The sequence below is a fragment of the Sus scrofa genome, chromosome 7 (genome assembly GCF_054392235.1).
Source record: "Sus scrofa isolate SSC_HxYL_T2T_F1_AM1 chromosome 7, Sscrofa_HxYL_maternal_Yorkshire_Landrace_v2.0, whole genome shotgun sequence".
Taxonomy (NCBI): Eukaryota; Metazoa; Chordata; class Mammalia; order Artiodactyla; family Suidae; genus Sus; species Sus scrofa.
In genome coordinates, this window is record NC_139389.1 from 87,111,115 (window position 1) to 87,132,805 (window position 21,691).

The 21,691-nt window shown below is 49.4% G+C and overlaps 1 protein-coding gene across 4 annotated transcripts in view; it reads left to right on the forward strand.

Moving 5' to 3' along the window:
• Positions 1 to 18,004, forward strand: part of TEP1 (telomerase associated protein 1) — a 47,522-nt gene extending 29,518 nt beyond the window's left edge. For 3 of the 4 annotated variants that reach the window (XM_084969274.1, XM_084969273.1, XM_084969275.1), the window contains 36 exons: positions 108 to 228; positions 801 to 925; positions 1,178 to 1,291; positions 1,381 to 1,498; positions 1,657 to 1,851; positions 1,992 to 2,167; positions 2,255 to 2,411; positions 2,524 to 2,703; positions 3,157 to 3,249; positions 3,542 to 3,674; positions 3,809 to 3,959; positions 4,204 to 4,337; positions 4,521 to 4,609; positions 4,895 to 5,009; positions 5,431 to 5,671; positions 5,867 to 5,990; positions 7,254 to 7,378; positions 7,497 to 7,596; positions 7,799 to 7,954; positions 8,100 to 8,312; positions 8,517 to 8,670; positions 9,070 to 9,282; positions 10,227 to 10,387; positions 10,657 to 10,770; positions 11,765 to 11,872; positions 12,542 to 12,674; positions 12,753 to 12,829; positions 12,934 to 13,066; positions 13,208 to 13,344; positions 13,508 to 13,632; positions 15,024 to 15,167; positions 15,316 to 15,406; positions 16,619 to 16,724; positions 16,830 to 17,035; positions 17,163 to 17,267; positions 17,771 to 18,004. In XM_084969274.1, coding sequence (XP_084825400.1) covers positions 108 to 228; positions 801 to 925; positions 1,178 to 1,291; positions 1,381 to 1,498; positions 1,657 to 1,851; positions 1,992 to 2,167; positions 2,255 to 2,411; positions 2,524 to 2,703; positions 3,157 to 3,249; positions 3,542 to 3,674; positions 3,809 to 3,959; positions 4,204 to 4,337; positions 4,521 to 4,609; positions 4,895 to 5,009; positions 5,431 to 5,671; positions 5,867 to 5,990; positions 7,254 to 7,378; positions 7,497 to 7,596; positions 7,799 to 7,954; positions 8,100 to 8,312; positions 8,517 to 8,670; positions 9,070 to 9,282; positions 10,227 to 10,387; positions 10,657 to 10,770; positions 11,765 to 11,872; positions 12,542 to 12,674; positions 12,753 to 12,829; positions 12,934 to 13,066; positions 13,208 to 13,344; positions 13,508 to 13,632; positions 15,024 to 15,167; positions 15,316 to 15,406; positions 16,619 to 16,724; positions 16,830 to 17,035; positions 17,163 to 17,267; positions 17,771 to 17,893 — 4,990 coding nt within the window. In that variant the 3' untranslated portion in view covers positions 17,894 to 18,004. Of the gene's footprint in view, positions 1 to 107; positions 229 to 800; positions 926 to 1,177; positions 1,292 to 1,380; positions 1,499 to 1,656; positions 1,852 to 1,991; positions 2,168 to 2,254; positions 2,412 to 2,523; positions 2,704 to 3,156; positions 3,250 to 3,541; positions 3,675 to 3,808; positions 3,960 to 4,203; positions 4,338 to 4,520; positions 4,610 to 4,778; positions 5,010 to 5,430; positions 5,672 to 5,866; positions 5,991 to 7,253; positions 7,379 to 7,496; positions 7,597 to 7,798; positions 7,955 to 8,099; positions 8,313 to 8,516; positions 8,671 to 9,069; positions 9,283 to 10,226; positions 10,388 to 10,656; positions 10,771 to 11,764; positions 11,873 to 12,541; positions 12,675 to 12,752; positions 12,830 to 12,933; positions 13,067 to 13,207; positions 13,345 to 13,507; positions 13,633 to 15,023; positions 15,168 to 15,315; positions 15,407 to 16,618; positions 16,725 to 16,829; positions 17,036 to 17,162; positions 17,268 to 17,770 lie in introns of all 4 variants that reach the window. The other variant, XR_014810885.1, reaches the window with a different exon arrangement.
• The last annotated feature ends 3,687 nt before the right edge of the window (positions 18,005 to 21,691 follow it).

Genomic DNA, 21,691 nt, shown 5'->3' on the forward strand with positions numbered 1-21,691 from the left:
GGGCAGGGTTGGGATTGCAGGGGCTGCTGAGGGCTGAGGCAGGGATGCTATCATTATGGGCCAGGGCCCCGTCTCCCTGACATGGTGCCCCCATAACTATCCTGCAGACAACTGGAAGTGTGCCTTGGGGAGGTGGAGAACTCGCAGCTGTTTGTGGGGATCCTGGGCTCCCGCTATGGCTATGTTCCCTCCAACTACAGTCTCCCTGACCATCCTCACTTCCGCTGGGTAAGTCAGACAAGGTTCAGGGTCTGGGGAGGAAAGAAAGGTTGAAGCAGGGGCAGGAGAGGCTACGGTGGGTCTAGAACCCTGGGACTCTGCATAGGCAGGTCCTTGAGTCTTGAAGTGGAATACAGACAGAAGGTTCTTTCTGTGAGTGACCAAGACCTAGATAAGCCAGTTGCCTTGAGAAATTCCTCTTGTTTGGCCATGGGATACGAGGGATAAGCAGACATCTTTAGGTTTTGCCGTCAGACAGAGCTGGGTTCTGATCTTCCTTCTGTCATTGTGCGGCTTTGTGGAAAATGGTTTATCCTAATCTAGGCTGAGCTTCATATACTGAAGAGTAACAGCAACGTCTCCATTGCAGGGTTATTATGGGAATTAGAAATCTATTTTAAAAACATGACAACATGTGACAGATATTCAATTGTTAGCCATCTCCTATATTTATTGGCTTGTGTCTGGAGGGAGAAAGGAACATTACCGAGATGAAGGGGTCCTGGGATCTTGGCAGGTCTCACAGGAGGGGTTAGTGTGACCAGGACTGAATCCGCGTGCCCTCCGTCCTCTCCCTGCAGGCCCAGCAATACCCCTCAGGTCGCTCTGTGACAGAGATGGAGGTGATGCAGTTCCTGAATCGGGGCCTCCGCCTGCAGCCCTCTGCCCAGCCTCTAATCTACTTCCGGGATTCTAGCTTCCTCAGGTACTTTCTGTTGCCTTCAGGCCTCTGTCACCATGGAAGGCCAGGCAGTGTCTTCTCTCCCCAACATTCAGAGTATAAAATGAGGGCCTAGGAGAGAGAAACAGGGATCAGAGGGCTTGCTTTGCAGCACCGAAGCAGCCTTGCAGCTGAAGTCAGGAGTTTCGGGGAATCACAGCCAGGTCTGGTGGTTGAGGGTGGAGAGAGGCTGAGGTCTGAGTCCAGCCCCATTTGGGGGGTATCTTTGGTGGTCAGCTCTGTGCCAGATGCCTGGAAACCTGACTTCATTTCTGAGTCTGAAGAGGCTGCACATCGGATCTCAGAACTGAAGAGCTACCTGAACAGACAGGAAGGGATTACCTGTCGCAGGTGAGCTGGGAGAGGTAGAGTGCCTGCCTGGAGAGACATGAGTGGGGCTAGGCCTGCTCTGACCCTGCTTGTGCTCTCTTTGCCCACAGATACTGCTGCGAGTGGGGGGGTGTGGCAGCTGGCCGGCCCTATGTTGGGGGATTGGAGGAGTTTGGGCAGCTGGTTCTGCAGGATGTGTGGAATATGATCCAAAAGCTTTACTTGCAGGTCATGGGAGTGCTGGGGCCTAGGGGAGTGGAGAGGGGGTGGAGTGGTCCGGGTAGTCCTGGGTGGGAAGTAAGTTGGTGGGGGCTCTGAGTTTTAGGCCTGGGGTCTTGGGGAACATGGACACATAGATAGATAGTCACTGTCCCATGTGCCCTCAGCCTGGGGCCCAGCTGGAGCAGCCAGGGTCCATCCTGGATGATGACGTGGTCCAGGCTACCTTTCAGCAGCTACAGAACCCACCGAGTTCTGCCCGACCCCGCCTTCTTCAGGACACAATGCGACAGCTGATGGAGCACCAGGGGAGGCTGACCGTGGTGACTGGGCAGTCAGGACAGGGCAAGACCGCCTTCCTGGTACAGAGTCTCAGAGGCCTGGACAGGAGGAAGGGAGGGAGGGAGGGAGGGCCATGTGAGCTAAGGAGGGCTATGGAGTGGGGTACAGGGAGCTTGTGCATGTGAGATGTGCCCATGTTTTCTCTTCTGTTCCCATGCAGGCGTCCCTTGTGTCAGCCCTGCAGGCTTCCGATGGGGCCACGGTGGCCCCCTTAGTCTTCTTCCACTTTTCAGGGGCCCGCCCTGACCAGGGTCTTGCCCTCATCCTGCTCAGACGCCTCTGTGCCTATCTACATAGCCAACTGCAAGAGCCAAGTGCCCTCCCCAGCACCTACCGGTGTGTCCCCCACCAACCCCAGCCCAGCCTTGTTGATACCTCATGCCACCACCCCTGCTGACCCTGGTCCTTCCCCTCCATATGCAGGAGCCTGGTGTGGGAGCTGCAGCAGAGGCTGCTCCCCAGGACTGCTCAGTCCCTGAAACCTGGCCAGCCTCTGGTGCTGATCATTGATGGGGCTGACAGGTTGGTTGACCAACATGGGCAGCTGATCTCAGACTGGATCCCAAAGACCCTTCCCCGGGTGAGTGTGAGAAGGAGGTAGGGGTGGGATGCAGGAGGGAAGGGGGGTGGCCTCCTCAACAATGCTCTCCTCCTTTTCATTTTATATTTCTATCCTGTTGCCCAAACTGCAGTGGGTGCACCTGGTGCTGAGCGTGTCTGGTGATTCAAGTCTGGGGGAGACCCTTGAGCAGAGCCAAGGTGCCCGCGTGGTGGCTCTGGGGCCACTGGAGCCATCAGCCCGGGCCCAGCTGGTGCGAGAGGAACTGGCTCTGTATGGGAAGCGGCTGGAAGAGTCACCATTTAACAACCAGGTGCAGTCTAGACTAGGGCTGGTGGGTGTTTGGGGTGAATCTTGGAGCTCAGAGGACCCTGGCTGCTGAAGCTACCAGCGCCTTCATTTTCTCAGGACTCTGTGCTAGGGGAAGTTGTTACTAACTACGATTCCTTCTAACATCACCCAGCCATTTCCCCGTAGTGAATGGCCTCTCCAGGGCCTGTCTGGGTGAGGGGAGGAGAGAGCCATGGTCATCCAGTGGGGTAGGCTGAACCATGAGGGTTTCCCTGAGAGCAGGACTGACTGGGCAGAGAAGTGTAGGGCAGGGATGGCTGTGTCCTGAGGTGATTCCATGGGTCTCTCTCCTGGTGGGGGCTTTCACAGGAAAGCTGCCCTGCAGTGGGCTTGTTGCCAGGGTGGTGGACGTGGGGCAGACGGCTGGCTGTGGGCAGGCTCTCTGGTCCTTGCACTAAATCCTGAGTCTTGTCAGATGCGGCTGTTGCTGGTGAAACGGGGGTCAGCCCTGCCTCTCTACCTGCGCTTGGTCACCGATCACCTAAGACTCTTCACGCTCTATGAGCAGGTCAGTTGGGGATGTGAACCCTCACTCCTCATCTTCTAAATCCTAATCCCACTTCCCATTCTTCATTCAGCATCTTTCATCTTCATCCCTCACCTTCTCCCACCCTCATCCTTTGCATCTTGTGATCCCCTATTCCCCTTCCTTACCCCCCAACCCCACCTCTGTCCCACCTGCATTCCTCTTTCCTCTTCATCCCTTCCCACTTTCTCCTACTGCCTTCTCCTCTACTCACAACCAAAGCTGCCTCTCCCCCTTCCACCACTGACCGAGGTCCCTCCCCCTCCTCTCCCAGGTGTCGGAGAGACTCCGGACCCTGCCTGCCACTGTCCCCTTGCTGCTGCAGTACATCCTGGGCACCCTGGAGCAAGAGCATGGCCCTGATGTCCTTCCCCAAGTCTTGGCCACTCTTGAGGTCACACGGAGCGGTCAGTGTTTGGAGAGGGCTCAGGGGTTGGATGACCTTGGTTTGGGTGGGGTCTTAGCAGTGTAGGGAGGGACCAGGTGTCATGGGGATACAGAGGCTGTATGGTTTAGGAACTCAGAGAGCTTGGGTTTTCAGGTCTGACTGTGGACCAGTTGCATGGAGTGCTGAGTGCATGGCGGATACTTCCCAGGGGGACCAAGACCTGGGAAGGAGCCGTGGCTGCTGGTAACAGCAGGGACCTGTACCCCATGGGCCCATTTGCCTACCTCATCCAGAGTCTGCGCAGGTACAGGTGCCCCCAGCTGAGCTCCCACTGACCTTCTGTCTTTGAGCCAGGGCCCCACTTGATCTCTCTTCATCCTGCCCTTCCCTCAGGATAGCCCCTGACACCTGTCTCCCAGGCCCTGAATGGCTGTCATGCACATTGCCACTGTTCGAGGTGGGAATGGGAAGCCACAGCTATGCGGGGATGCTCACTTACAGGCCTCCTCCCTCTTCTTTCCTGCCTTCTCTGCCTCCCATGGGGTCAGTTTGCTAGGAGAGGGCCCCCTCGAGCGCCCTGGTGCCCGGCTTTGCCTCCATGACGGGCCCCTGAGAACAGCTGCCAAGTGTCGCTATGGGAAGAGGCCAGAGCTGGAGAAGACAGCACACCTCCTCATTGCAGGTGACTGCAGCCTGGTTAACCCCCCGGGTGCTGAGTGGGGGGTCTGGTGCTCCCCATCGGCTGGCCCCTTATTTGCCACCCTAGTAGTGCTTGGCTCTTGCCGTAGCCTGAGGGATGTGGTCTTTGGTGCTGCTTCAGGGCTGAGCCCATCTCAGTGTCTGTTCCTATGACCCACACCTGCAGCTCAGCTCTGGAAGATGTGTGACCCTGATGCCTCAGGTACCTTCCGAAGTTGCCCTCCTGCAGCTCTGGGAGACCTGCCTCATCACCTGGTTAGTCCGCAGACCCCATCGGCACCTTCTCCCAAGGAACTGCTTTGGCTGTTCTGAGACCCATCTCCCCCTTGACCACTAGCACCCATTACCCATTCCCACTGCCATTACCCACTTCTCAAACTCCCTCCACCTTTCTCCTTTTGGTTTTCCTGCCCTTCTCCTTCAGGGCCTTCAATCCAGCACCTGAATCTAGTCTTGGCTATGCAGGCAGGGAGCCAGACTGCACTGCCCCTCTGCACCAGCCTCATCACATCCCTAATGAACCCAATTTGGCTTTCCCAGCTCCAGAGTGGGAACCATGGCCTTCTTGCAAAGTTTCTCACCAGTCTCCATGTGGTGGCTGCACACCTGGAACTGGGTTTGGTCCCTCAGCTTCTGGAGGCCCACGCCCTCTATGGTGAGATGAGTAACAAAGTGGCATCTTCTCCGAGCCATGGGCTCCTGGGTGTGTTCATGGGGGACCTGCTCAGAGGAAGGTGTAATGGGAAGAATTTCAGTTAAATTTCTATTCCAAGCTGAAAATGCCAAGAGGGTAAGTAAGTGGAGACCTATTGATTAGATTTCTTAAACCAGAGGTTCTCACACTTTATTTAGTGGGCATAAAAGTACTTGGGAAACTTGTTTAATCCCTGGGTCTCCAGATTCTGGTTTCCTAGGCCCTGAATGGGGCCCAAAGCTTTGTACTTTTATCAGGTGTTCCTGATTCGGGACCAGAGGGACCACATTCGAGATTTAGACACATCTTATGATGGACTTGGCACTGGGGTTAACGGGGGTCCGGGCTGGCTTCCCAGTGACACTCTTCATCTCTTCTATAGCTTCCTCTGTTCCTGATGAGGAACAGAAGCTCCCTGAGACTGATGTTGCTGTATTTCACACCTTCCTGAGGCATCAGGCTCCAGTCCTCAACCAGTATCCCCTGCTCCTGCACCAACAGGCAGCCAACCAGCCTCTAGACTCCCCTCTTTGTCACCAGGCCCCCCAGCTCTCCCAGCGATGGCATCTCCAGCACATGCTACGTTGGCTTAACAAACCCCAGACCCTGGGAGTCCAGCAAAGGTAAAACCCTTGACCCTAGATGCTGGCAGGCCCACCAAAGAGAAAGCTGCGGCACTCTCTGAATCTGGAGAATAAGGAACAGACCCGAGTCACCATGGAGAGGGGATTTCAGTCACAGAAATATAAGAATGAATTCCTAATCACGTCCTTCCCCACATTTCTCATTTCTTCCCTTTCTTGCTATTCTTTGTTTAGCTCCAGTGTGTCCCTGGTGGTTTCCTCATCCCCCACAGCTGTGGCCTTCTCCCCCAATGGGCAAAGAGCAGCTGTGGGCACCGCCAATGGGACGGTTTACCTGTTAGACCTGAGAACCTGGCAGGTATGACACTCAAAGTGGGGCCAAGTTTGCCTTCAAAAAGCCTCAGGCACTGCCTCGAAGCCCAGACTAGCCAAGGCTACCTGTTATCACCCTGTTTGATTCAGCAGCTTTACTCTCCTCACATCAGATTACAAAAACTTCGTCAAAGAAAATCAGTTCCGGAGTTCCCTTCATGGCTCAGCGGTTAACGAACCTGACTAGTATCCATGAGGACACAGGTTTAATCCCTGGCCTCACTCAGTGGGTTAAGGATCTGGCATTGCTGTGAGCTGTGGCATAGGTCACAGACATGGCTTGGATCCCGAGTTTCTGTGGCTGTGGTGTAGGTCAGCAGCTATAGCTCTGATTCAACCCCTAGCCTGGGAACTTCCATATGCCATGGGTGCAGCCCTAAAAATGCAAAAAAAAAAAAAAAAAATCCATCCCACAGCAAATATTTGCTGTATACCTTCCACTCAATGCACTGCACTAAGCACTGCAAGGAATGTGGGATTTAGGACATTGTCTTTGCCCATCAGACGGTCAGTTTTGTTGAAAGATAAAGCATATAAGATAAAAAAGGAACCAGAACATAGCCACGTGACACAGATAAGAGCTAAGAGAGTTGTGCACTTACTGGAGGACCTGGATTGAAGGGCAGGCATTCTAGGCTGAGTGAGGAGCCTGAGCTGAGACATGGGAGAAATGTTTCCTGTTGGGAGTGATCACAGCACTGTGTGCTAAGGGAGGGTGCCAGTAGATTAGGCTGGAGAGATGGGTCCCACAACCACAGCCTCTCTCTCCTCTTCCACCCGTATCAGCCCCCTCCCCATATGTATGCATGTGTGTAATGTCGTTCCCTCCTCAGACTCATCAGAATCCCATCAAAATCTTCTGTGATCTGGGGAAGCATATGGGGTTTGAAGGAGGATAGACGATGTAATCTCACTTGGATCATGAGGTCCCACTTGAACCTGTTTGAGCTTGGCCACACCTGCAGCAGGCGGAGGTTCCCAGGCCAGGGATCCAGTCTGTGCCATAGCAGGGACAGCACTGGACCCTTAACTGCTAGTCTCCCAGGGAACTCCCAGAGCTTTGCACTTTTAACAGGTGTTCCTGCTCTGGGGCCCGAGGGCCAGACTTTGAGACTTGTATAGGGAATGTGGAAAGCCCTGGGCTCCAGCCCTTCTTGCCATTGTCTCCTTCCTGGTTGGGGCTTGGAGTGGCTGGACATGGGGTGATCAAGAGAGTGTCCTGAGTGCACTTCTCTGCTTTCTGTCACAGGAGGAGAGGTCTGTGGTGAGTGGCTGTGACGGGGTCTCCTCTTGTTTGTTCCTCTCGGACAATTCCCTCTTTCTTACTGCCTTTGATGGGCTTCTGGAGCTTTGGGACCTGCAGCATGGTTGTCGGTAAGAGGCCCCATGTGTCTGAAGAAGAGCTCTCCCTGTTTGTTGACACACCAGGGGAATTGAGGAGGGAGCCTGTGGCCAGGGGGCCCCAGGCCCTTGACCTTGCCTCCTGGGGTAGGGTGCTCCAGACCAAGGCTCACCAGAACAGGATCACTGGCTGCTGCCTGAGCCCAGACCGCCGGCTGCTGGCCACCGTTTGCCTGGGAGGATGCCTGAAGGTAACAGTCAGGGACTGCAGTGGTGAAAGTGGCCCTAAGTGTGGCATCAGCCCTGAGAGGTGGTTCTTTCAGTGTGGCAGAGGCTCTGACGGCTTGGTGGGCAGAGGAGACTGGGCAAGGTGGCCCCGGGAGCTCTGGGACTGAGAAGCTCAGGCATCTGTATTCAGCATCCCAATTCTTCTTTCCCATGTCTGTCCTCCAGCTATGGGACACAGTCCGCGGGCAGCTGGCCTCCCAACACACCTGTCCCAAGCCCCTAAACTGTACTGCTTTTCACCCAGAGGGGCAAATACTAGCCATTGGCAGCTGGGCTGGCAGTTTCAGCTTCGTCCAGGTGGATGGGCTCAGAGTCACCAAGGTGAGATGTGCTGGGTGGCCCTGGGGGAGGAACCACAGGAGGGTGGTAGTGGAAGCTGAGGGGTGGCGGACATCTGCATCCTGTGTCATTTTACTTTTGGGTTGCGAGTAGGCCCTGACATTCCAGTTTGTACTTACCCCCACAGGAGCTGGGGGCCCCAGGAGCCTCTGTCCGTGCCTTGGCCTTCACTGTGTCTGGGCGGGTTGCAGCTGTGGGCCGGCTGGACGGGATGGTAGAGCTGTGGGCCTGGCACGAGGGGGCACGGCTGGCTGCCTTCCCTACCCACTGTGGCTTTGTTGCTGCTGCCCTTTTCCTGCGTGCTGGGTGCCAGTTACTGACGGCCGGAGAGGATGGCAAGGTCAGGTTACCAAGGGCTGGTGGTGGGTTACGAGGAGGGGGCAGCAATGGCATGGGAATATTTGGATAAGGGTGGGGCCTTGAGGAGGCTGGAGGTGCTTGGCTGGTATGAGCTACAAGGCGAGGGACACAGGTGGGTAATCTCTGGGAAGACTTTAATAGGGGTGGGAATGTGTGATCTTTAAGCCCCTTTCTTGACCCTCAGGTTCAGGTGTGGTCCGGGTCTCTTGGTCGGCCCCGTGGGTGCCTCAGAACCACCTGCCTCTCTCCTGCCCTCTCTGTGGCTCTCAGCCCAGATGGTGATCGGGTGGCTGTTGGGTACCAAGCAGATGGCATTTGGATTTACAGAATTTCTTCAGGTACCAAAGGAAGAAAGGTTGGAGTGTCTGAGCCTGGAAAGAACCCCATCCCAATCTCTGCCCCTGCAACCTGGCCCCCTTTCTCAGCATCTTACTCTTTTTTTTTTTTTTTTGGTCTTTTTTTTGGTCTTTTTAGGGCCACACTCGTGGCATATGGAGGTTCCCAGGCTAGGGGTCTAATCAGAGCTGTAGCCACCATCCTATGCCACAGCCATAGCAATGCAGGGTCTGAGCCAAGTCTGCAACCTACATCACAGCTCATGGCAACGCCAGATCATTGACCCGATGAGCAAAGCCAGTGATCAAACCCTCAACCTCATGGTTCCTAGTTGGATTCATTTCCAGTGCGCCACAATGGGAACTCCACATCTTACTCTCTTGTTGTCTCTCATTCTCTAGGTTCCCAGGGGGCTCAATGTCAAGCACTAGACGTGGCAGTGTCTGCACTAGTCTGGCTTAGCCCTCAGGTGTTGGTGAGTGGTGCCCAAGATGGGGCCCTGCAGGGCTGGATGCTCAAGGGAAGCTCCCTTCAGTCCCTCTGGCTCTGGTCCAGTCACTGGAAGGCTGTGCTGGGACTGGCCGCCTCCCAGGAACTCTTGGCTGCTGCTTCAGGTACGGCTGGGTTGGGCGGTGGGCAGGGTTTTGAGTCACTGTTCCTTTTAAATATGCTAGTACCTTTCTTCAATTTATATGTATATGTGTGCATGAAAATACACACACCTGTTTAACTTTTTTTTAAAACAACTTTCAGAGTACTTTTAAGTGCATTTATCTTACATAATCAGTCTAGGCCGTTTCTTCTTGTTCCCTACCCCTGATTCTGGGACTTCTTTGTAAGCCCTATAACCTTTTTTTTTTTTTTTTTTTTTTGTCTTTTTGTCTTTTTTTGTCTTTTGTTGTTGTTGTTGTTGTTGCTATTTCTTGGGCCGCTCCCGCGGCATATGGAGGTTCCCAGGCTAGGGGTTGAATCAGAGCTGTAGCCACCGGCCTACGCCAGAGCCACAGCAACGCGGGATCCGAGCCGCGTCTGCAACCTACACCACAGCTCACGGCAACGCCGGATCGTTAACCCACTGAACAAGGGCAGGGACTGAACCCGCAACCTCATGGTTCCTAGTCGGATTCGTTAACCACTGTGCCACGACGGGAACTCCCCTATAACCTTTTGAATTTCTTCCCAGTGGGAGATCTTGCTGTGTAGAGGGATGAGCTTCCTTTAGGAGGAGAGAGAGAGAGCTTGAGGTGAAAATGTGGAATGGCCTCAGTCCTCTCTAGGTAGGAGGCTTGGTAAGAGTGACACTGGGCACTTTAGAAGAGGAGGATGAGGAGGTGCAGTAGAGACTTAGAGAGAGGCAGCTGCAGACCGGAGCTGGAAGAGCCTGGCATCCCTGTCCTGTGTCCTCACATGACGAGAGCGTTTGTCCAGGGCCTCTCTACAGCCTGTGACTCACAGCGTCCTCCCCTTGGAGCTGTGCCCTCAGACCTTGCCCTCAGCCCCTCCTAGGCCTGTGTCACTTCTTTCAGGGGATCTTCCTCTCTCCCTATTTCCAATGCAGAGGACTTCACGGTGCGGCTGTGGCCAAGGCAGTTGCTGACACTGCCCCAAAAGACAGAAGACTTTCCCTGTGGCATTGAGCTCCGGGGACATGAGGGCCCCGTAAGCTGCTGTAGCTTCAGCACTGATGGATGCAGCTTGGCCACCGGGGGCAGGGATCGGGTGAGCTACAGAAGGATGCAACCCCAGGCCCCCCTTCCCCAGATCCTCAGTCCCCTAGGCCCCACACCCCTCTGGTCCTGGATTCCTGAACAGCTCACTTACCACTGCTTTCTCTGGCCTCTTGCTTTGCCAAATCTCTTGCGCTGGATCTGTCCACCTGCTTGTCTTTGATACTCCCCTTTTCCTTGAAACGTCTTTCCTGAGATGGCCTTGGTGTTCCTTCCTTTGTCCTATGGTCCTGATGGCTCCCTCTCTTGGGACCTATCCAGAGTCTGCTCTGCTGGGATGTGAGGACACTCAAAGCCCCTGTTCTGATTTGCTCCTTCTCTGCCTGTCACCGAGACTGGGTCACTGGCTGTGCCTGGACCAAAGACAACCTCCTGGTGAGTGACATGGTGGGGTTGGCACAAAGCTAGGCAAGGTTCCTGGGGGATGATGTCACTTCCCACCTCATCTTGTTCCTAACATCCATTTATAATACAGTATTATATAGTATTAATTTAATTTTCTAACACCCAATATAATAGCTTACATTTTTGGAGCGCTTAGTATGTGCCAGACACTGGACTGAGCTCTTAGGCTATATTGCCTCATTTAGTCTTTCCAACACCTTTTAAAGAAGATACTACTATTACCTCTGTTTCATAAACAAGGATATTGAACTCAGATAGATTAAAGACCATTTCCAGGGTCATGTAAGTGAAGAAACTGAGCTATTAAACTTTATGTAAGAAAGCCCATAGTCTTAACAAAATGCAGAACTGTCTCCTGATGGGCTTAGGATGCCCTGCAGGTCAAGGGGACTGCCCTGATTTCTTTGTCCCTAAGGGAAAAATGAGTCTCAAATTATGTACTCGGGGTTGGTGCTGCCTCGTTTTCCAATGCAGAGTTCTTGTTGTTCTCGAAAAGAAATAAGTGTGTCAGTTGAATAGACTTGTCACAGTCTGTCTTAGCCCTGACCTCTAGGTAGCCAGATCTCTTCTGGGTGTTGTACACTTTTCACCTTTGTTAGAAGTTTATTGATTGACATAAATAAGCTTGTTATTATTGACATAATAACAAGGACAATAGCTATTATTTAGTCAATGCTCACTGTATACCAGGCAGCATGCTTTATCCTTTTATGTAGGTGCTTCAGCCCCATATAGGTAGGTACACTGTTATTATCTTGGTTGAATATATGAGAAATCTGAGACCCAGAGAAATGAACTTGTCCCAGGTCACCAGGTAATGAATGGTGGAGCTAGGTTTTGAACCCAGGACAACCCTTGCTCTTAATTATAAGACTTAACTGCCCTCCACCCTACATTATATATAATGTACAGAAAGGCTGGAGGGATGCTGATAATTCCATTCCTCTACCCCCTGACTCTGCAGGTCTCCTGCTCCAGTGATGGCTCTGTGGCGCTATGGGACCCGGAGTCGAGACAGAAACTTGGTCATTTCCTGGGTCATCAGAGTGCTGTGAGCGCCGTGGTGGCTGTGGTGAGAAGGCAATGGAGAGCTCAGTGGGGATCCGTGGGAAGGCCAAGGGGACTTTGGGACTGCATGCGCTGGGAATCTAATCCCAAAAGCAAAAGAGTATATAAAGAGTGAGATGCTTGGGAGTTCCCATCATGGCACAGCAAAAATGAATCTGACTAGGAACCATGAAGTTGCGGGTTCGATCTCTGACCTCACTCAGTGGGTTAAGGATCTGGGGTTGCTGTGAACTGTGGTGTAGATCACAGATGTGGCTGAGATCTGGTGTTGCTATGGCTGTGGTTGTGGTGTAGGGTGGCAGCTACAGCTCCGATTCGACACCTAGCTTGGGAACCTCCATGTGCCCCAGGTGCGGCCACAAAAAAAAAAAAAAAAAAAAAAAAAAAAAAAAAAAAAAGGCAGTGAGATACTTGAGCCTGGATTAGAGCATGATTAGGGTATTGAGGCTGAGAGTTAGTGTGAGGGGAGGGAGAGCATGAAAACACAGCATCTCAGTATCGTGACCTTGCGGCAGGATGGCATTCCTGAGCCTCCTAGGCCCACTATTGTGTGGTTGTCCTCATTCTTTGACATCGTCTAGGCCCTTAACGCTCAGTCCACACCTCTATGGGGGAGTCATAATTTCCACGTCCTGCTCAGTGTGACTCTTCTCTGATCTTGTGCCCTCGGCAGGAGGAACACGTGGTATCGGTGGGCCGAGATGGGACCTTGAAAGTTTGGGACCATCAGGGTGTGGAGATGACCAGTATCCCTGCTCACTCAGGACCCATCAGCCACTGTGCAGCTGCTCTGGACCCCCGAGCAGGTAGTAAAATAGCCGCATTCCCTTCCCTGCTGCCTCTTCCCTTCTCCCCTTCCTCTGACCAAGTCTCTGTCTTGTCAGCGGGCCAGCCAGGGTCAGAGCTTCTGGTGGTGACTGTTGGATTGGATGGGGCCACACGGCTGTGGCATCCACTCCTGGTGAGTTGCCCGTAAGGACTGGGGTGGGGAGGCGGAGAGGGTAGAATAGGACAACCTTCTCTTGTGTCAACTCCCCACTGTTCCATCTCCATCTTTGTTCCTAGGTGTTTCAGATACACACCCTTCTGGGACACAGTGGTCCAGTCAATGCAGCTGCTGTTTCAGAGACCTCAGGCCTCCTGCTGACTGCTTCAGAGGATGGTTCCATACGGCTCTGGCAGGTGCCTGAAGAAGCAGGTGAGTGAGGTGTGGAGAGAGGCAAGATGTGAAAGGAGGTGTGTTAGTAGGACTACTGAGAAGGTCAAGGGTAGCCCGGTATCTCCTCTCGTATCCTAGCAGTGGTCCAGCTCCTCATGAATTACTTCCTTTCTTCTCTAGATGACACACATATACCCAGGAGTTCTGCTGCCATCACTGCTGTGGCCTGGGCCCCAGATGGTTCTGTAGCGGTGTCGGGAAATCAAGCTGGGGAACTAACACTGTGGCAGGAAGCTAAAGCTGTGGCCACAGCACAGGTGAGTTGGGTCAACCTCCGTTTTTCAATTTTGTGAATTCTGTCCCAGCTATGTATCTGATGGTATGTGCTGAGGTTAAAAGTTGTATAGATGCCTGGGAGGGGAAAAAAAGGTTAATCCTGGATCCTCAGAAATACTAAAATAAACTTGTTGTATTCTCTAGGCTCCAGGCTGCATCAGTGCTCTGATCTGGTACTCAGCACATACCTTGATTGTTGTCAGTGCTGATAAAAAAGTCAGCGAGTGGCAAGTGGAACTGCAGAAGGGCTCAGCACCCAGAAATTGCAGGTGAATGAGGCGGCTGAGTTCATGGATGTGGTTACACCCAGGATTTTGCTCAAATCACTCCCCTCTACTTCTAAACTATGTCAATAGGATATTAGTTAGTAAGTAGGGAAAAGTCCCTGAGAAATTGTTTTCTGCTCCCCATCATATCAACTTAAATAATAATTATCAAGTGCCTATTTTATGCCAAGCTCTGGGCCGGGCAGTGTGAACCAGATTGAAATTAATTTTTAATTAAGGAAGTTCACAATAGAGGAAGGTGCATGTAAGTAAACTGTCATCAATATGCAGAATGATTGCTGCTATAATGAATGTATATTATGAATATTATATATAGTGAATTATATTCATTTGAATATGTGAATATTATATGTAGGTAATTCCTAGGGCTGCAGAATTTAAGAAATTTACTGTTTACAAAAGAGTTGCTATTTGAAATTGGGCTTAAAGGATGAGTAGGAGTTTTCTGGATCAGTAAGGAAGGGGAATCGTGTTTTAGGAAGAAGAGGTAGGCTTAATAAAAGGCATGGAGCCATGGGAGTGCATGGTGCATTCTGAGTAAAGCCAAGTTTTGGGGTTCTTGGTGGGAGCTGGGGTGGGGAATTAAATTGAAAAAATAAACTGGGCCCAGGCTTTAGAGGGCAGAGTGCTAAGAATTTTGAGCAGAATAATTATCTGAATTTAAAAAATTTTTTTTATTGTTTTGCTATTTCTTGGGCCGCTCCCATGGCATGTGGAGATTCCCAAGCTAGGGGTCCAATTGGAGCTATAGCCACCGGCCTACACCAGAGCCACAGCAATGCGGGATCCGAGCCGCGTCTGCAACCTACACCACAGCTCACGGCAACGCCGGATCGTTAACCCACTGAGCAAGGGCAGGGACCGAACCCGCAACCTCATGGTTCCTAGTCGGATTCGTTAACCACTGCGCCATGACGGGAACTCCTTATCTGAATTTTAGAAAGTGAATTCTAGTGGCTGTATAGAAGAGGATGAATAGTAGTAGACAGATGCTAAAGGTAGGGAAATCCCTTTTACAGGTGTTGCTATACTTGAGAGAAGACATGTGGGCCCTGACCTGGGCAGTGGGGATGAGAAGGAGAGATATAGATTTAGGCATGTGTTACAAGTAGAATCCACAGTGTTTATCAGTCTATTGGAGGCTAGGAGGGAAGGAAAGGACAAGAATGTTAGCGATTCCTAGTGTGAGCAAGTAATGGGATGGTATAATGAATACTAATATAAGAAAAACAGACAGGAATGGGATTTGTAGGGAAGGTGATACAGTTTCTTTTATACTTTACTCCTGAGGAATTCATGGGGAACCAAGGAGCCTGAGAGAGGTGGACTAAAGTAGGATCTTTCTCTGTCCATGTACCTTTTTTGAGGTGCAGTTTTCACCTGAATCGAGTTCTGCAGGAAGACTTAGGGTTCCTGACAGGTGTAAGCCTGGCCCCTGACAGTCAGTCCCTCATGTTGGCCAAAGCAGATTTGCAAGTAATGCAAATGAAGCCAGGGGAAGATCCATCTAAAATCTGGTAAGATCCAAAGTGCTCTTTCTTCTTGGGCTGGAAAAAGAGGAAAAGCGGGTCAGTGGTTACTCTGAGGTTGGGTCTAACTTGTAACAAACACTGGGATCTTACAGTTAGGTGTGCCTGGGCTCAGCTTTTTTCTTTCATGATCTAGGGAAAGCTATTCAGAACATCCCATGATGTTGTCTACCCACCAGCACTATGGTGTGTTTTTCCTGCAGTCAATGAACCTTGGAATTCTTTCGGTAAGTTCAGTTTGGGTGCGTGTTAAAACAAGCATTTGTCCAGGACCGATATTTTAGAGCCTTGGGGTCATGATGGAGGATAAGAGGAAGGAAGAGGGAAAGGAAAGACAGTTGGTTCCAAATATGCTTATCTTCTTTCAACTGGAGCAGCTCTGTTGAAGAGTATTCCTATATTGGGTTACTCTATAAGACTTCATTGACACAGAGTTCCTATTGTGGCTCAGTGGCTAATGGACCCAACTAGTATCCATGAGGACACAGGTTCGGTCCCTGGCTTCGCTCAGTGGGTTAAGGATCTGGCGTTGCCATGAGCTGAGATATTGGTCGCAGACACACCTCGGATCCTGTGTTGCTGTGGCTGTGGCATAGGCCAGCAGCTGTAGCTCCAATTTGGCACCTAGCCTGGGGACCTCCATATGCTGTGGGTGTGGCCCTAAAGAGACAAAAGACAAAAGACAAAAAAAAAAAAAAAGAGATTTAATAGATACAAAAAAGGATTCTAGTGTTTAAAAGAATCATGGGAAACCATCAACTTAGGCTTTTTTTTTTTTTTTTTTTTTGGCCTCATCCACAGCATATGGAATTCCCAGGCCAGGGATTAGATCCAAACACCCACTGTGCTGGGCCAGAGATCAAACCTACCTCCCAGCACTCCAGACACACCGCCAATCTTATTGCATCACAGCAGGAACTCCTTAGGCAATTCCTTAATTGCATTTTTTTCATAGTTCTCTTATCTTGCCACTGTGAATATTAGCAGTATCTGGAACAATATGGACATATCTCATAAACAGTATGTTGGGCAAAGGAAGCCAGACACAAAAGAGTACATAGTACATGATTTCACTTAAAATGAAGTTCAGGAGGGAGTTCCCATCGTGGCGCAGTGGTTAACGAATCCGACTAGGAACAATGAGGTTGCGGGGTCCATCCCTGCCCTTGCTCAGTGGGTTAAGGATCTGACATTGCTGTGAGCCGTGGTGTGGGTTGCAGATTCAGCTTGGATTCCACATTGTTGTGGCTGTGGCGTAGGCCAGCGGCTGCAGCTCTGATTTGACCCTAAACCTGGCAACTTCCATATGCCAGGAGTGCAGCCCAAAACACAAAATAATAATAATAATCTTGACCAGCCCAGAGCAAAAAAGAGGTGCTTTGTCTGGGCAGCAGTAAGTAATATAAGTAGGCTAAACAAAATGATCTATCCTTTCACAGAGGCAAAAGGAATCAGGAGAGTTTGAAAAGTGCCTGGAATTTGATCTGAACTTAGAGAATCCTAATAAGACCCTCATATCAGTAACTCAGGCCAAACCTGAATCTGGTGAGTGGTAATGGAAGGGCCCAAGGAATGCAGAGATGGTCCAGGGGAGGATGGTAGATCCTTTAAAGCCAAGATCATGCTCTAATTCTGTCCTTGAAATGGCAGAGTCCTCATTTTTGTGTGCCAGCTCCGATGGGATGCTGTGGAACCTAGCCAAATGCACTGATGAAGGAGAATGGACCACAGAGAATATCTGGGAGAAAAAAGAAATGCCTGAACCCCAAACTCCAGGTTCAGACTCATCTGTGTGTTCTGAGTTTGGGTTTGCCTGGCAAACAACTCCACAACTAAAGACACGGCAGCGTAAAAAGGTGAGTTTGAGAGAAAGGTCACAAATACTGGGGAGGAGGCTCTAGGTGACCCAGCAGCCTTCTATGCTCCCTTGATTGAGGAGGGTCCACAGAGAACTCACCACGCCTTTTTCCCTTCCTCTCTAAGGTTCACACGAGCTCTGTCACAGCCCTCCATGTGTTGCCTGGGTTGCTGGTGACAGCTTCAAAGGACAGAGATGTTAAACTGTGGGAGAGACCCAGTATGCAGCTGGTAAGTGTGTGTGTGTGTGTGTGTGTGTGTGTGTGTGTGTGTGTGTAAGGAGGTCTAAAGGAATGTCATAGAGCAAACTTGGGATAAGAAAGGACAAAAGGTCAAAATTCCTTTTTCTTTTCTTTTCTTTTTTTTTAGAGCTACACTCATGGCATATGGAAGTTCCCAGGCTAGGGGTCTAATCAGAGCTGTTGCTGCCAGCCTACACCACAGCCACAGCAATGCGGGATCTGAGCCATGTCTGTGATCTATGCTACAGCTCACAGCAATGCCGGATCCTTAACCCACTGAGAGAGGCCAGGGATCAAACCTGCAACCTCGTGGTTCCTAGTCGGACTCGTTTCCACTTAGCCACTACGGGACCTCCTCTTTTTCCTTCTACCCTTGCAAAATTGTGCAACTAACCTATTTCTAGACAAAAGTCATTAGTGTTTTAGATGAACAAGTTAGTAAGGCAGTCCTAGGCTTTTAGCCCTCATCTCCTGTTTTTGTTCCCACTGTAGCTGGGCCTGTTCCGATGCGAAGGGCCAGTGAGCTGCCTGGAACCCTGGCTGGGTCCTAACTCTACCCTGCACCTTGCAGTGGGAGATACCCAGGGCAATGTGTACTTTCTGTCCTGGGAATGAAGATGTGCTACTCAGGACAAAGAGACCACTTGTGCTGGAGATGGAAAGCCTGAAGATACCAGTGGCTACTTTCTTGATACAGTTATATCAATAAAGTATCAGAAAATCTCATATGCAGTCCTGCCTGTGTTCTCGTGTGGATTTGGACCAAGAGGGAAGAATATGGATATTCTAAAGTTTCTCTTCTTATTTAACATTAATCTTTACTAGAACTACAAGAAAGGGAGCTGGATCTTTAGATCATAGTCTTTGAAACTAGGCTTTAGAATTCTTGTGTCCTTTGCTGGCGCCAGGACCCTAAGCTATGATTCCTAAAGGAGGAGGAATGAAGGTGGTGTTGACCAGCAGTTAGTTTGAAGAGTGATCTGAAGACCTCTCACTTGTTCAGGAAAGAGGGAGAAGGAAGAATGGGTCAGTTGTGGCCCTGGTCAGGGCCTTTGGAAAGAACCAGGATAAGTTGGATGAGGACAGCACTGAGTTCTATCACAGAAACAAGCCCCCCTCTACTCAGAGCCAGCTGCCCAGGTGAGAGGTGGATGGAGCCCCTGATGGCTGAGGAAGAAAATAAAAGCAGAAACTGTGAATACATATTTCTTTCATAATCACTAACTTTAAACCAGTAGTTTTTTAATTTGTTGGTCTTTATAAGATATACTGTGCAACGCTCAATTGTTATGTCATTCAGGTTCATATGTTTACCCAGCTAGAAATGTAGTATGTAGTTTCACTTTTTAAAATGCAACAGCTTGCTGAAATTTTTAATCATTAAAGCTTGAAGTAGGAGCTCCTATTGTGGTGCAGCAGAAACGAATCCGACTAGTATCCATGAGGATGCATGTTCGATCCTTGACCTCTCTCAGTGGGTCAGGGATCTGGTGTTGCCATGAGCTGTGATGTAGGTTGCAGATGTGGCTCAGATCTGGCATTGCTGTGGCTGTGGTGTAGGCCATTAGCTGTAGCTCCAATTCAACCTTTAGCCTGGGAACTTCCATAGGCCATGGGTGTGGCCCTAAAAAGCAAAAAAAAAAAAAAAAAAAAATCTATAAACTTATTTTCCTATAGTTCTATTTTTTGGGAGAGGGGTTCCCCTGAGGTCCTGTCTTTCTTGTATGTGATAAGCCAGAGCTACTTTAGGATTTTATCCTGAGTTGGTAGGGTTCTCTCAGAGAATACCACAGTACTGTGGTCTAGAAATGAGTTTTCAGGATTTAGGGGATTGACGGGCACTCGGTTTTGTTCTTACTTTGACCTGAATCCAGATTTTAAATGGAGTAATCACTTGAAGGACGTTACCTTGTTTTTACCCATGCCTTGTATTGTCTCTCATAAGGACATAAGGAATGCCATCAGCTGATAAATCTTAATCATGGGTCATGCTTCTATGTTTGCTCATGGGTTTCATGCCAAGGCTCTAAATACACCTTCTGGACCACCTGCTCCACAAGTACCTTGTGATTAGATGTCCAGTTTAAGGTAATCTGAAATGTATGATTCATCCTACTACCCTGAAATGCTACAGAGAACCGTGACAGAGCATAATCTTGAGAGTCACTCGTTTCATTCTATTGCCTTTTGTTTCCCTGAAAGCATAGGCCAAGGACAGGAGGAGGCCCTAGATATCTGTCTTCCCTGTTCTCAAGATCTTGCAAAAGCACCCCGAGGCTGGAGGAGTGGGGCCAGAGAAAGTAAAGGCTAACTTGCTCAGGAAACTCAGCCTCGTTGGCCAGGTCCACTTGAAGGGTCTTTCTTATTTTAGAGATCTACAGCGAGGTCATAGTATGATTGCTGTGAGTGAAGGTAAGGACAGATTCTAGGTAACGTTACGTATGAGCCCAAGGGAGTTAAAGCAAAAATAAATTGGGGTTTCGCATTAAATATTTTCTGAGTTCTCATCATTAAACAGAATGTCTCCTGGTGCCTGGTTGCATTCCAGTTATAGCCACTGGTTCGTAGGACCTTGAAACAGTCTTTCTCCCACCCATACCCAAAAGCACATAAGCCAAACACCTGTCTTTACACATCTGTTCACAATCTGGTTTTGAAATCTAGAGCAGATCTACTCAAGGTTTGGTTTGTGGACTAGTGCCATTCCATAAATTGTTAATGGTTCATTTTCCTAGTACTTCGTTTTTATTATGTTTTACACAAGTATTGTTCCATGACAGGTCAGAAATTAAAACAAAGGAACAAACAACTGGTGCTTCCTCAAAGAAAGTTTGAGATGCTCTACTCTAGAAAGTCTAGCTCACACTCAAGGGGAAGGAGATTAAACTTGTAGGGGGAGAGGCATCAAAGCATTTGTGGTAATCACCACATAATCAATACATTTAGAGGTAAGTTTAAAAAATTATTTTTGTTTTTGTCTTTTTAGGGCCACGCCTGTGGCATATAGAAGTTCCCAGGCTAGGGGTCGAATCAGCCTACACCACAGTCATAGCAACGTGGGATCCAAGCCGCATCTGTGACCTACACCACAGCTCACCCAACACCTACTTTAACCCACTGAGAGAGGCCAGCAATTGAACCCTCATCCGTATAGATACTAGTCAGGTTAGTTTCCACTGAGGCACAACGGGAACTCCCCTAAGTTTTTTTAAACTATGCAAATATCCTGTTTCACTTAAGTTTTGGTATTCATCTATCAATCTTGGCTGAGCAATTATTACTGTGATTTTTTTTAAGATTTTTATTTTTTCCATTATAGTTGATTTATAATGTTCTGTCAATTTCAATATATATATTCTTTTTCTCATGTTATCCTCCATCATGTTGCATCACAAGCGCCTAAATATAGTTCCCTCTGCTATACAGCAGGACCTCATTGCTTATCCACACCAAATGGAATAGTTTGCATCTACTATTCCCAGACTCCTGGTCCATCCCACTCCCTCCCCTTCCCCCTTGGCAACCACAAGTCTGTTCTCCAAGTCCATGAGTTTGTTTCCTTTCTGTAGAAAGGTTCATTTGTGCCATGTATTAGATTCCAGATATAAGTGAAAATCATATGGTGTCTCTTTCTGACTTCACTTAGTATGAAAGTCTCTAGTTCCATCCATGTTGCTGTAAATGGCATTTTTTTGACTGAGTAGTATTCCATTGTGTATCTATACCACATCTTAATCCAGTCACTGTTGATGGACATCTAGGCTGTTTGCATGTCTTGGCTATTGTGAATAGTGCTGCAGTGAACATAGGAGTACAAATATATTTTTCAGTGTAAGTTTTGTCAGGACATATGCCCAAGAGTGGGATTGCTGGGTCATATGGTAGCTCTATATTTAGTTTTCTGAGAAACCTTCATACTGTTTTCCATAGTGGTTGTACCAGTTTACATTCCCATCAACAGTGTAGGAAGGAAGCCTACTGTGATTTTCTAATAGTAATTTTCTACTTCCCTCAGCCCTTCTATATTAAACTTCTGGGAGTTCTCTTGCAGAGCAGGTTAAGGATATGAGTAAGGAATTTCTCCATGCCATGTGTGCAGCCAAAAAAAGAGGAAAAAATGAAAAAAATTATCCTGAAAGGAATATCTAGTCTCTTCTTTCCCACTTATTTATTGAGTCATTCACATTCATGAATACCTATTTTACTTTTCAGGAGCCTGCTGCATTTTAACAGTCAAAAACATAGTATGTGTATTTCTTTAAAAATTTTTTCTTTTTGGGGCCATGCTTACATCATATGGAAGTTCCCAGTCTAGGGGTTGAATTGGAGCTATGGCTGCTGGCCCATACCACAGGCACAGCAATGGCATATCTGAGCTGTGTCTGTGACCTACACCATAACTGAAGCAACACT